The sequence below is a fragment of the Condylura cristata genome, unplaced genomic scaffold (assembly GCF_000260355.1).
Source record: "Condylura cristata isolate star-nosed mole 26May11 unplaced genomic scaffold, ConCri1.0 scaffold00030, whole genome shotgun sequence".
Classification (NCBI taxonomy): Eukaryota; Metazoa; Chordata; class Mammalia; order Eulipotyphla; family Talpidae; genus Condylura; species Condylura cristata.
This window is the reverse complement of record NW_004567131.1, coordinates 12,182,587-12,196,746: the sequence shown is the minus strand read 5'-3', so window position 1 is coordinate 12,196,746 and position 14,160 is coordinate 12,182,587. Positions and strand designations below refer to the sequence as shown.

The 14,160-nt window shown below is 47.4% G+C and overlaps 1 protein-coding gene across 1 annotated transcript; it reads right to left on the bottom strand.

Annotated features, from left to right (window-relative positions):
- Window positions 1-11,651: 11,651 nt before the first annotated feature.
- CALML3 (calmodulin-like 3) lies at window positions 11,652-12,790 on the bottom strand. Its single transcript, XM_012731270.1, has one exon. The coding sequence runs from the start codon at window positions 12,714-12,716 to the stop codon at window positions 12,267-12,269; it is 450 nt and encodes a 149-aa protein (XP_012586724.1). The 5' UTR covers window positions 12,717-12,790; the 3' UTR covers window positions 11,652-12,266.
- Window positions 12,791-14,160: the final 1,370 nt, after the last annotated feature.

Here is a 14,160-nt window from a genome sequence, read left to right as displayed (position 1 = left end):
TGGCGCGGCAGACCTCTCCTGACCCACCCGCTGCTCCCCTCAGCAGGGGACTGTTCTGCCAACTGTTCTGCTTCCCACTGTGTCTCTGGTGAATCCTCTTATCCACCACACCTCTGGCCTGTACTCCAGTTCTGTAAGCATAAATAAACAAATCTTTAAAAAAAAAAAGAAAAAGGACAGATGTGGGCTCCACTCTCCTGTGTCATGTGTGAGAGTATGGCCCTCAGGAAGCCAGCACTCTTTCTTTCCTTTCCTTTTCTTTTTTTTTAAGATTTATTTATTTATGCATACAGAACTGGGGTACAGGCCAGAGGTTCAGGGGCAGTGGGAGGATTCACCAGAGACAGAGTGGGGAGCAGAACAGACAGACTGAGGAAGTGCACTGCTGAGGGGAGCAGCGGGCAAGAAAGCAGAGGTCTGCTGTGCCCTGTGGGTCACCTCTGGGGCAGGGAGCGAACTCATGCTGAAGCCGCCCCTGCTCCGCTTAGCTCCTCAATGCAGCACTCCAACATGCTGCATCGCCAGGGAGGACCCCCAACACGCTTTCACCTGGTGCCAGCTCCAGCTCTTCCTTCCAAGGGGGTACCCCTCTTTTTGCAGCAAGGCTCCTGCTTGAACTCTGCTCCATGGACAACAGCTGCCATTTGCCATTTCTTTGGTCAATAATTTCTCTTCCTTCTTTCTCTCTCTATTCTCTACTTCCCTCACTTTTTGGGTGAATAGATCTTTCTTGATTCTCTCTGTGTGTCTGTTTTGGGGTTGTGTCCTGTGTTCTTAAGCATGGGGGTGAGGACCTACTAATCCCCAGTTTGCCCTGTTTCAAAGCTATTAATCATTGCTGCGTTAAGGTCTGTGTCTTATCCTCTAAATCTCCACCTCCATTGGGCCTGTTTTTGTTGTCTTTTTTTTTTTTTATGATTTGAAAGTTTTTTTAAAAGTTAAATATGCCGTGGGGATTACAATTGAGATGGAAAAAAATGTACAAAATGATGTAAAAATAAACTTTTGTAATAAAAAAAAGTTAAATATGATGTAAGTTTATCAGTTAGGGGCCATTCAGAAGATAGAAACTACAATAGTTATTTGAGCAGAAACACTTTAAAGAATCTACAGAGAGGTATAAAATGATTTGCTAGGTGATAGATTAAAAAAAGTTACTGGAAGTTATCTTGAGAGTCAATGTAAAGAAATAACTACTACATCTAGGGAATAAATAAAACATGTAAGTTTGAAGCAGCGATCCTGAAAAGCTGAAGCTTAGACCTCAAAAGGACTCGCTAATCCACTAATTCTGGGGTATGTGTGTGTCTTGCTTTTCTGGTGGTTCAAATGGGAAGGATTGAATAGAAATAATCTACCTAATAATTTCCTCTTAGTTCCACTCAAATCAGGCTACCAACCCCACTTTACTTGTCAAGCTTTTAGCAGCTTGAAACAATAACCCCTCATAGCTCCTGTGGGTTAGGAATCCAGGAAATATAGCTAGGTGGATGGAACTGAGGTTCACTCAGGTGGCGGCAGCCCGACCCTGGGCTTACTGACAGCCCTGAAGGCTGAGGTTCACCTCTGTGCTCGCCTCCAGGTTCAGTGTGTGCTTGGGCAGGTCAGGAGCCAGTTATCTTCAGGGGTTCAGCCAGAGAGCTCTGCCTGTCTCTGCAAGGGACTCTTCACAGGCTGCCTGTGTGTCTCCACAAGTGATGTGTGAGAGATCACATTGGTGTGCCTGATGGAAGCCATAGTTTCTGAGGTGAAAAAGGTGGAGCCTGTTCTGATAGGATTAGTGGATTAGTGTTCTCATGAAAAGAAACACGGGAGAGCTTGCTCATGTTTTCTCTGCCCAGTGGGAACACAGAACAGAGCCATCTACAAACCAGCAAGAGAGCCCACCCCAAAAATCAAACCCACCTGGGCCTTGATTATAGACTTTTAGCCTCCACAACCACAAGAAAGTAAAATTTTGTTTGAGCCAGCTGTAGGTAGTATTTGGTTAGGGAACATCCCAGTGCTTCCCCAGCACATGAGTCTCCACCGTGTGAAGGCCCTCATTACTCATCCTTGTATCTCCTGTCAAAGTCACTGCATCGCTTCCCTCTCCCTGACCCCTGGCTAGTGCCAAAGGGTCTCTTTGTTCCTGTTGTTGTGCCTCTTTTAAGATCCTCCTTCCGCCTCCCTATGCTTCAAGCCCACTCGCACTTCAAGGGCAGTGCCAGTCCTGCCCTCTCACCAAGCCTTTGATCTTCAGGCTCAAGCATGCTACGTTCTCCCTCCTCTGACCTGATGTGTTTATGGTCAGCATTGTACATTTTATTACTTTCACCACAGTTAGTACACGTCCTCTGATTGTTTATAGGTGACAGCTTTGGGCCCATAAACCGTGGAGAATTTGGTTTTGAGGACAGCGACTTTGTTTGCTCTTCATCGGCCTGCAGAGGGTGTTCCAGTAGAACTTGTTAAGTGCGCGACAACCATACAGGTAGAGACTTCCATAGGAAGTCAGACAGAAACTAGGCTAGGATAAAACCCCAAAAAACAAACAGTGAAGAAAGATTCCCAAACAACTAACATGCACTTCTCTTTTGGCTTCTTTGTGCCTAGGAGACAGGGTGTCCCAAGCCACCTTCCCCTCTACTGCAGAGCCTGCAAAAACAAAAGCAAGAGGTCTGGACCTGCTCCTACTGTTTCTGGCCTTGCTCCCTGCCCTGAAACCTGAAGGGAAATGCTGCTCAAAAGCTTTCATGCCACAGGAAGGAAAAGCAATATGTAATGAGGCTATGACCTGAGATCAAATTCTTAAATAACTAATGAATAGACAGGAACAAAATATGTCAGCATGGAGTAGAGGTTGTGGTGTGGTTGGAAAGAAGTGGAAGTCATCAAAAAAGATTGGGGGGCTGGGTGGTGAGGAGAGTTGGGGTGAAATCATGAAGACACAAAGACAGTAGTAACAAAAAGTCTAGTGTGCAAAGGGAAGGAGAGAGAATGAGACATGGGAGAAATTTAGTAAGACAGTGCAAGCTAGAGGTCTTACTACAAGAGGGAGAGAGGAAGGCGGGTGATATTTTACAAAGAGAATTAGACAGTGAGAGTTAAAAATAGACATGGACAGTATAAAAGGGTCCGACAGAGAAAATATACACATGGGGAAAATGGGGGGAAGAGAGGAGGTCAGATCTCAAATTAGAGGAAAATGTTTAGCGTCACAACATCTTTAATTGGCATTTATGAAGAGCTGATTAAAATCTATGGTTATGACTCTTGACAAAGACCTGAGGCAACCTCCAGGGATGAGAAGCTAAGCAATTGAGGTGGCCTGTCTTTGAACTCTACTGAGTAAGAGAGATAAATCAAGAATATTCCAAAGGCTTAAAATAGTTACATATTCCTTGATTTTAGTCCTTCACTCAGATATGCATGCATCATGATAAAAATTAACCTTGATTGGGGGAGTTATGAAGCAGATAAAAATGGTTAATCGTATGGTGGCAGCAGGAAACTAGACTTTCAATGATCACGATGATATCTATATAGCTGTTAAATTATAATGCCATACCCTTTAAACTTACATAGTATTATCAACCAGTGGGACTTCAATATAAATTTATAAAAATTTAAGCTCAGGCTTCTGTTTCAGAGTCTTCTCTCCAAAGTCCTGGTCCTATATTGTGTTTGCATGGTCATATAGTTTTGCAAATTTGTGAAAGTCACCAATTTAACTGTGATCAGCGAAGACTGCTGGCTCGCCATTCTTCTTGCTGGAAGATTGCAGATGTGTCATGAACAGTGAAGTTATGCACAGACGTACAGGTAGAGGATGGCCTCAGGAGTGTTGCCTGGCAAGATGATGAAGCCTCGGAGCCTGTGGTCTTATTGTCATGTGGCAGTGTTCTGTGACACTGGCCCTGGAAGGATGGGGGTGGTGAAAGAGAAATGAAGTTGTAAGTTTATTGAGCCAGAAGCTGAACTCTATGAAATTCTTGCAATCAACAGATGTGAGTCAGTGGGGATTCAGTTCCTGTCAAAGTCTACTGGAATGGAAGTTCTCATTTCATGACAACTCACTGATAAAGTAGCTTGTGTGAGCATGAGGGCAACACCCTTCCTCTCCTTGGTCACTTTTCTGGCGCTGGAGGTATTTTAGTTTGAGACATCTATGTCAAGTTGTTCATATTGCTTACCAGGTATCCAAAGGCAGCAGGTTCTTGATTTTAGTAAACAGCTTAATGTCTGGCATGTAGCAGATGTTCAACAAATAATCATATGATCTATAAATGAATGATTGAAATAGACATTGAAATAAATACTTGATTGTTTACTAGAATTTCATCTTCCCTGGAACCTGTCCTTTCATATCTTGTACCTTCCCTTCCAACCAGAAGAGAAATCAGATTATCAATGGGAACAGATTGCAAGGTGAAACTCCATTTGCCTTGTAGAAGGTTCTGTGTTCTAAGCTAAAGAAATTTGGGTTTAGTCATTCTTTGGAGTTTCCTGGTATCCTCACAGAGGACTTGCTTCTTGCAAAACTTTTGCTTGTTTTTGTTCTGTTTTTGTGGAAATGACTGGCGACAGAACTAGAATTTCCTCATGGGTTTGGAGTTACAAATTGAATCTTGCTCCAGCTTCACAGACTCCTTTGGGAACATCCTCTTGTTTGTTGAAGTTGTGACTACTGAAACTGGGGCACACATCAGACCACAAAACCTTTGGATCCAAGAACAGAAAATTTATTTTTAAAATTAGGTAGAGGACTTTGAACCCAGATCTTTATTTGTAGAAACTATTTCTTGGAAGTGTAGCTGGTATCTCGTGGGGTAGCTTAACAAGGTTCGTGGATAACTTAGACACACACCTATGCACCTGTTGTGAGAGGGCTATATGGAGTGCGAAGACTTCCTCACTCCCCCATAGAGGTGAATTTTCTCCAACTTGATCTCCCCTGATAATATCTCAAAATCTGTGCTATTGTGAAAACTTTCACATCTTCTCTGTGGATGTCTCATACCATTCCTTGTGGCTTAATTCTTACTGGAAAAGAAGAACAATAACTCTTTAGCAGCTCCCCTCTAACCCTTCTTTCTGAAAGACCTTAATCCCAAAAAGGTGAAGTATTTTCTTTCCCAAACAAAAGCATCACACTCTACAACCCGAACTTGGCAGTGATGACAGAGAAAAGGGGGCAGCGGGGGGAGTATCTGCAACCTCAGGTTGTGGATGGGATCACATAGCCTGGGTAGATGGGACATCTTTTCTGACTAGCTCTGTCTTCTGGCTGGGAGACCTTGGGGGAAAGACTGAAAGGAAGGAAAGGAATGTGTCCTGCTGTGTCTGAGTTTGCACCAGTTGCAGGGATTTTTTTATTGTGAGGGTTATTTTTCAGTATCTGGGGTATAATCTGACAAGACCAGCAGTGCTTTCTGGAGAAAGAAGCTATCAGGAGTCAAAGCTGTATCCACAGGCTGGATAGACAAAAACATCAATGCCTCAGCAAAGACCCTACCTTGATCTTCAATCTTGAAAGATGGAGGGTCCTCAGGGAAACAGAGACTGTCTGAGAAGAGCAGGCAGCTCAGAGAATCTAGGCTTCAAGAAACAGGACCCCCACCCTTAGGGGCAACCCCCCAGCTGTCCTTACCATCTCACTTCTTCTTGGTTTCTCATCTGATTTCTGCCACACTACTTGCTTCCCATTCTCCTCTTATTGATTATGATGGGAGCTTAGAGCAGAAAATTTAGGATGGCAGTTTCACAGGTCAAAAGCCAGAGGTGGGGGAAGAAAGGATTATTAGTCAGAGGTAGGGCCAGGGAGAACTATCAGTCATTACAGAAAAGCAGCAAAGTTATGCTCAAAGGGATACATCAGAGAGCAATACATAAAATAAGGCCATGCCTTGCTATATGCCCACAGCTCTTTGACAGTCTGTCCATGTAGGGGCTTCTTTATCCCCTTCATAAACTTACCATGTGTTTTTGATAGGAGACTGCTGAAATCATTCTCAGAGAGCCCCAGGAACCTCACACACTGAACCCCAACAATCACAACTTTCCTACACCCTTTATGGGTCCTCAGGTCTTACTCATTAGGCTATTCCTTGTGTGGCAGGCCCTGCCCAAGATAAGAAAGACATTGTGATGAGCAGGACAGATGACATGATTTATGAAACCCAGTGCAAAGTAAAAATGTGGCACCCTCCTTGACAAGTCAAAAAATCATTAAGAATTTCTGGATGGCAACAGCAGAGCAGTGAGCTAAGTGCTGGCTCTTTGATGCAGTAGTATGTGAACAAGGTGGGAAAACCCAAGTTTGGATTCCATTTTTGATGGCTCTGCAAATCTTCAACCTGGTTCCAAACGTAAACTTCTGGCCTTTTGGAAGTCCCATTACCTGAAAAACTAACAAGATTAAAAAAATAAAATTTATTATCTTGTTCCTCCAGCCATTGAAATAAAATAAAAATCCTTCTCTTTCTCAATTCTGTCTTTTAGACAAGGACGATACTCTTGGCATAGGTGCCTGAGTCCTTTTTGTTTCTTTCCTTAAATTGCCCACCAAGTTCCATCTCGTTATCTTTTTACTCTAGTCTCTTTCTGTTATTGTTTACTCTCCCATTGCCACAGCCTTGCTTCACATCCTCTCTTCTCTGACTTGGATCACCACCCGGGTTTTCTACCTTGCTTCTTTGCTTTCCTCAGCTGCTAATCTTCTGTCTGCCATGTTGCATTTCCCCCAACTCATTCCCTTGTATAAAAGGACCATGAGATTCTCCATTACCTCCTCATCACTGGCACACACCCTCTTTCCACTATCAGCTCTAACACTTCCAACCAGAACACAATCAGTTGCTCCACACATTCATCCAACACATTTGTAGGTGGACTCTGCCAGCTCCATGCTGGGCGTGAAGCGGATTCACCGCAGGAACTGACAGTTCAGTGGGGAAGATGGAAACGATCAGAGCATGGTAATATCGTTAGGTAAGAGCAGCGGTGACAGATGGGGGCACATGTTAGAAAGACAGAGATTGGAAAGCCAAGTTTCTTAGTTGACTGGACATCAGAAGGCGTTTATAAGGATGGGGAGAAAGTGGTGGCATGAATGGGAAGGTAGCGACATTGGGCACCTTTGTGCTTCTGAGCTTACTCCCTCGCTGTTCCCTCTGCCTGGGAACAGGAAGTTCAGCCTGCCCCCCTCAACCTGCCTTGCTGCCTTCAGAGCCCAGCTGGCAGACACCTCTCTGTGAGGTATCCCCATGCCCTTCCCCTGAGCTCTCCATTAGCTAAGCAGGTACAAGCTTCCTCCTCTCTACTCGTGGAGTACTCTCTGTCCTTGGGCACTGCTGCATGACTGTGTGATTTTTGGTGTCCCTCTGCTTATTGTGGAGACCTGGAGCGCTAATCACTTTGTGTCCCTTACAGTCTAGTTCTCACGGGCATGCGTGCACACACACACACTCAACAGTGTTGGTTGAAGGAGCAGCACATCATCAGGCCACAAGTCCGCTTTGCACCAGGAGATTCATTCTAAGAGGTGCTGAATTCTTTTATTCCAAACAGAGAGTAGTGCCCCACTGCTGTTGATATTGGCCAAAGCTTGCTGGGGTGCAGCGAAGCAGCATCAAGAGGGATTTAGGAAAACAGAAATGTGTCTAGAAGTGAACAACTTGTGTGGCGAGAAGCTTAAATATGCACCATGTAAAAACTTACCCAGAGAGAAGAGAAAACAGGCTGCAACAGGGTGCTATCTCCAGCTTCCAACTACTGATACATGGAGAAGGGTGACCTTATTTTCTGGTACTAGAGAATCCATCATGAACACAGAGTGAAGGAAGAAAGGGGACCCATGGGTGAACTTCTCCAGTGCATGGAAGTACATCCTGACCTTCCTGTCCTGGCCTGTGAGCATGTCCTTAATGAAAGCTGTGTGTCCATTATCAGGGTCTCCAAGCTAGGTCTTGGGGTGTGTGATGGGCGGTAGACAAGAAACCAGCCTCCTTGGTGACCAGATCATGTGGGTAGCAGGGTTGCATGTGGTCGGTTTTGGGGGGTTGATGCATTGATGTTCAGTTACCTGAGGCCTGTAAGGCAGCACCAGGCAGGCAGCCTGAGTCTGCCTGATATTCGGACTCCACTTGCACAAAGTGCCTGGCTCCTTTTCCCTCCCTGGTAATTCTGAGGCACAGCAGAAAGAGATGGAAGACCTTGAGAGGTTGAGGAGCATGTTAGAGTCCATCAGATAGTTCTTGAAAGCTATTTCTCCTCGGCTGTGGCCACCCATCAGACTCCACAGGACTACTAGAGCCTATCCCCCATGATCATTCCCTGACTTCCTCCAACCCCCTAAGAGGGGAAAAGTGCTCAGTGTTCCAGGCCCTGGTGGGAGGGACTTACTGAAGGCCGTTCACCAGTTCCAGCCCCTGCCCTCCTGGGGCTGCTCCAGGCTCCAGTCTGAGAAGCTGGCTGCTCTAGAAACAGCCACTAGAAAAGCCGGATGGAGGGGAGGGTGGCAGGCGTGGGCCCAGACCTTTCTCAGAGACAATTATCCCCACTCTGCTCAGCTTCACTTCTTGGTGGAGACACACACCGGTGGCCTATTGCTTCCGCCGATTACCGTGCGGTCTCTAGCTCATACGTAAGCTTTCATTTTAAATTTCTCCAGCAAGAACAATGGAGTCATTTTTAGCTGGTTGGTTCAGGGAGCCTTTGAACGGCCCCTGGAATCTGTGAGGATAAACAGGAGCCGGCGGGACTGGGTGGTGTTTGATTTAAAATTGGAAACACAGGAGCCAGCGGAGCGGCTTTATATAGTCTGGGAGGCCCAGGAGCCCTGAGCGCTGATTTATGAGCAGCTTGGTGAGAGCACATGAAAGCCGAGGTAATATTTACGCATTCCTCTGTCAGGATGGATGGAATGCTCTTTGGAGCGGCCATCAGATCGTGCCTTTTTGGGGGATGAAGAGAGGTTAAATCCAAATTATTCAGTGACTGAGAGAGTAAGGAAATATGGGTGAAGAGATAGGCCTGGAAGTTTGTTCCAAAAGATGAGGGCTCGGGAAGTGCTGAGTTGCAGGCCTGCTTCTTTCTCACACTCTCACCGGCTCCCTACTATTAGGGGCTCTTGTAGGCTCCTTTCTGGCCTCTAGGACACCCCTCTCTACTCACCAGTATCAGAGCCCTGGACCTAGTAATTATGAGAACTCATTTTTAGGAATAAAGTCTTTGTTTTGGTGTCTGGCACAGCACAGGTCCTGCCAGTGTGGGGAGGAAGAAGCGAGAAAGGATTGTGGTGGAGGAGGCTGCTGACGTGTGACGGGGCTGCTCTTTAAGTCTGGGGTGTCTGAGGCCTGGCATGGAAGTTGGTACTAGAGGGGGGTATGATTCCTGACCACCTGTCAAGGCAGGGGTCTCCCTCAGAATCCAGAGCATTGGCCCAACTGCATCCCCAGGACTGGTGCTCATCAGCTTTACCCTATCAGGCTGGGAGAGGGGCCCAGCCACGTGGCTGAGTGGGCTAATGACCTGTGTGAATGAGAAAGGATGATGGAAAATGTTTTTAAAAAATTGTATTCAGGGCCCTCCCTGGTGGCGCAGCGGGTTAAAGCACTGCACTAAGAAGCTTAAGCCACTTCCGCATGAGTTCGATCCCCGCCTGCCCCGGAGGTGACCACATGGTGCGGCAGACCTCTCCTGACCCGCCCGCTGCTCCCCTCAGCAGTGTACTTCGTCGATCTGCCTGTTCTGCTCCCCACTCTGTCTCTGGTGAATCCTCTCATCCTCCACATTTCTGGCCTGTACCCCAGTTCTGTATGAATAAATAAATAAATCTTTTAAAAAATGTATTCAGAAAAATAAAGCTAAGGGAAGGGAAAGAAGCATGTTCAACTCTGTAGCCTGATCATATTTCTCATATAGACAGCAGAGATCCTATTTATTACCGATCTGAGGGCCCCAAAGGGGCGTGTCTTTGACTCAAGTCCCTGTGTCAGGACAACTTTGGTGGACACACCAGGGCTGGGTCAGAGGGCTGATGTCACATCCATGTTAACCTTCCCAGGCTCCCATCCTTCACTGTAACATCAAAGGGGGCATAAAGGCTTGTCAGGGTATCTTCCAGAACATCACCCGGTTCCTGCCTGGACCCCAAGCATTCCCCACAAACGACTCTAAAGCCCTTTAAAAGGCTGTAATGTGTTCAATTACAAGATGATCTGCCTTGGCTAACTCACTGGTAGGCTGGGTGGAAAGTACAAAAAGCCACTCCCCTCCCTACAAGCTGGCGTTTTCGCAGCACTTCTTAAAGAAAGACTCTCAGTGCCAAATCTCCTGAAAAGTGAGTGCGTGGCTACAGAACTGGTATACACTGCCGAGAAGAGAGACTGAACTCACCTTTTTCTTATTTCTGCTTCTTTCCCTCTGCAGCACATAGGAGACACACATGAAAGACACTCGAATAGGAATCTTATTTGTCCCGGGGTCAAATGTGTCAATGTTTCTTGTGCCAGGTGGGACCATGAAGAACCTCTAAAGTGGCCCTTCTGCTGAGGGAGCTACTGTCTAGTGACATCCAGGCTCTCTGTCCAGTGCTCGTGGGGTTTGTCTTCAAGTTTCCTCCCAGCCCCCACTGCTAAAGGCTGCAGGGAGGCCAGACAGCAAAGCCCTCTGTCATCTCTTCCACCCCTGGAAAGGAGCTTAAAAAAGCACTGCACTGGGGCCAGATGCCATCCAAGATGCGGCCACTGTCTCTCCTCTCGGTTCCTGTCCCTTTTCCACCCTCATCTAGTTCAGCCATTAAGCACTCAGTGCATGCTGGAGACATTACGGCTATTCCCCAGCCCTACAAACGCTGAGCGTGATCCTCTTCTAACCACCCGGTCACTGTGGAGGCAAGAGGCCTGGAGAGGCTGTGAGCAGTCAGTACAGACTTGGTCCCCAGGCCAGTTCTGTCACCACCAGTGGGGGACCTGGCGCTGTTTTCTGACTCAACTCTCTCTGCTAAGAGTAGCTCCCCCAGCTACTGTGGGTGCTTCCAGCTGAGCCGCTTCCAGGAGGGGCTGGTGTCTGCTGTCCTCATGGAGAGGACCATCATTTCAGCACAGTCACACACCAAGAAAGCCCAGTCTGTACAGCCCCAAAATCCATGTTCTTAGTTTTACAGAGGAGGAAGTGTGGGGGTTGGGGATGGGGAATGACCAATGTAAATTGGGCGGGCTTGACCCGCTCAGGGCCACGGAGCCTTTCTGGTGAGCCCCACGTGGAATCCACCCACAAATGACACCTCCCTTTTGGAGTTGAACCTCTGACAAGACTCCCTGGGACTCCCTGGGCCCCTTCTGGAGTTGCAGGAGATTCCAGCACTCTCTGCCCCATCTTCCCCCAACCTCAAAGCACCAACCAGGGTGGGAGTTGGGGGCAAACAAGACTATTGTGTCTTCCCAATTGCAAAGGTGCTCCTGCATTTTTAACCTAAAACTAACAGATCCAGCAAATATTTAATATTTACCTGATCTACACGCCTTTCACTGGCCCACCAATACGAGCTGTCATTGCATTTTCAAAAGCACAAAAAACAGACTTTTCTGCCTCATTTAAATTCTGAATGTCACAAGGGTCACTGCGGTCAGAACCAGAAAAAAAGAGAAACATCATAGGAACACAACACAAGCTATTTATTTTTGCTCCTGCGGTTGCCCCTCTCTCTTTCACTCAATGTTCCCGCCATGAGGATAAGCACAAACATGTTACAACTGACCCCAGTTTTACTTGCAGCTTCCAAAGATGAATCATAGCAGTTTGGCAGAGACAGGCAAGCACTCAGTCAAGATTTGTCCCAACCCTGAATCCAATAACAGATGAAGTCCACTTATGGCCACAGCGCCTGGTGCCATGCAGAGGTGCTGCCTGGAGGCTCTATGGTGTCACACTGTGCTCTCCTGATGGCACCTTCTGGGCTCAATGCCACATTTACAGTCCTTCTGCTCATTGTCCATTCAGTGATGTCATTCCTACTCCTGAGGGACTTAGGGCTTGCAGGCGTAGGAGAGGCTTGTGTAGTTCTGGGTGAGAAGAGGACAGGGGGAAGGTGGACCAGATGTAAAAGTGGCACGCAGAGAGGCATGTGGAATCAACCCCGGCTGAGAGGAAATACAGCCCCGAGGAAGCTGGAGGGAGGGAGGAAGCCAGGTCGATCTGAACACTGTAGCAGCCAGGGGCAGGTCCCCAAACAAAGCGAGGCCGGCCCTCCCAGGGGAGGGGGCAGCACCCCACCCCAGCCCTCACTTGGAGACCAGCATGCGCACGAACTCCTCGTAGTTCACCTGCCCGTCCCCATCCACATCCGCTGCCCGGATCATCTCATCCACCTCCTCATCACTCAGCTTCTCCCCGAGCCTTGTCATCACGTGCCGCAGCTCCGCTGCGCTGACAAAGCCGTTGCCATCCTTGTCGAACACACGGAAGGCCTCCCGGATCTCCTCCTCGCTGTCCCTGTCCTTCATCTTCCGGGCCATCATTCCCAAGAACTCGGGGAAGTCCACAGTGCCATTGCCGTCCCGGTCGATCTCGTTCACCATGCTCTGCAGATCCGCCTCCGTGGGATTCTGGCCCAGGGACCGCATGACTGTGCCCAGCTCCTGGGTGGTGATGGTTCCATCCCCATCCTTGTCGAACAGGGAGAAGGCCTCCTTGAATTCGGCTAGTTGCTCCTCCGTCAGTTGGTCAGCCATGAGGAACTTGGGAGTGGTAGCAGGGTGCAGTCAGGGCTCCCCCGCACTGGAGGCCAGGTGTAGATGCTAGGGGCTGCCTGCTGGATGGCTTTCTAGCCCTGGCTTGACTTGCTGGCGCTTAAGAAGGAGCAGGGTTCTCCCTCAACATGCAGACTCCCCCGCCCTGCGGTTGCCTGAAGGCCAGGTCCTGTTTAAACAGGAGTCCAGCACCAGGAACAAGGCCGGCTGGCTAATTACGCTGACGCCAGCTTCCCTGAGTGAAAGGCAGCCTGCTCTCCGCCCTGCCATCACTCTGTGTCAGGAAGCCCGCTTCATGACTTCAATGCGGGTCTGTGGACAGCCTTTGCAGCGATGCAGTTTTGGCTTTTTCCTTTTTGAATTTTTCCCTCTTCCCTTCTGTCTCTCTAATCTTTAAGCCCTTCACTCAATAAAATAACCAGCTCTGCAGGTTTCTCCCCCCAACCCCCGGAGGTTTTTGGCAGGAAGTCCTCTTTGCTTGAAAGGAACCCCCTTTCCTAGCCTTGATTTCCACAGACAACAGGGTTTTCAGGGGAGAATAAGGTTTGCCTGCAGGTAGAAACACACTGTTTTCTTATCTTTAGAAAAAAGATGAAGGGAGAATTTCTTCCAACTCAATCATTCCCTCACCCATTCCCAGATGCTTGTTGAGGGCTTACTATGTTCTGGGAGCAGAACCATGGAGAAGATGGGTAACTCCCAGTCCTTCCTTGAGAAGTTAGATTCCATCTGAGCGATTGCCAGTTAGCAACTAATCTACAAAGAAAACAAAGCAAGCTCAATAGATGTTTTTGATAAAACACAACACTGTAGAATTCCTAGAAGATAATGAGAGAAAAGCTGAATGTTCATGAGCTTGACAATGATAATTGAATCCAAGGTTATTCAGTTTGGGTCGGGTTTCAATACATCAAAGTCACAATTCATGAAAGAGAGAACTGATAAATTGAATGTTATGTTCTAGATGCATTCCCCCAGAATTCATACTCTGAATTCTAACCCCAAAGGCACATTCATAAAATAGTACCAGGGTAGTAGAAAGAGAAGCAAAGACACAGTCACGTAACTGACAGAGAACCCAGGGCTGGTACATGGAGAGAACTCCTGCTCGTCTCAGTCTTGCTAGTGGATGAAGACTTCAAAGCTAGCGCATGGTTTTGCTTCTTGTCTTTGTCACCTACAGGAGAGGAAGTGGGCAACAGGTGTCTGCTGGTGTCTGGGTCATGGCGTCTTGGTTCAAACAACCAGCATTCCTGTGAGTGTTCTTCAAAAAAGCCACATTGAAAGGACTCAGTAAGGACTTTAGAGCTACTCATGACTCATAAAGGGTAGTATTGCAAACACTAAATTGTTGCAACTTGCTAGTTAGGAAATTGCGAGGGAGGGAATGTGTTTGACTTCACAGGTTTCTGCAGCCTTTCCAGGT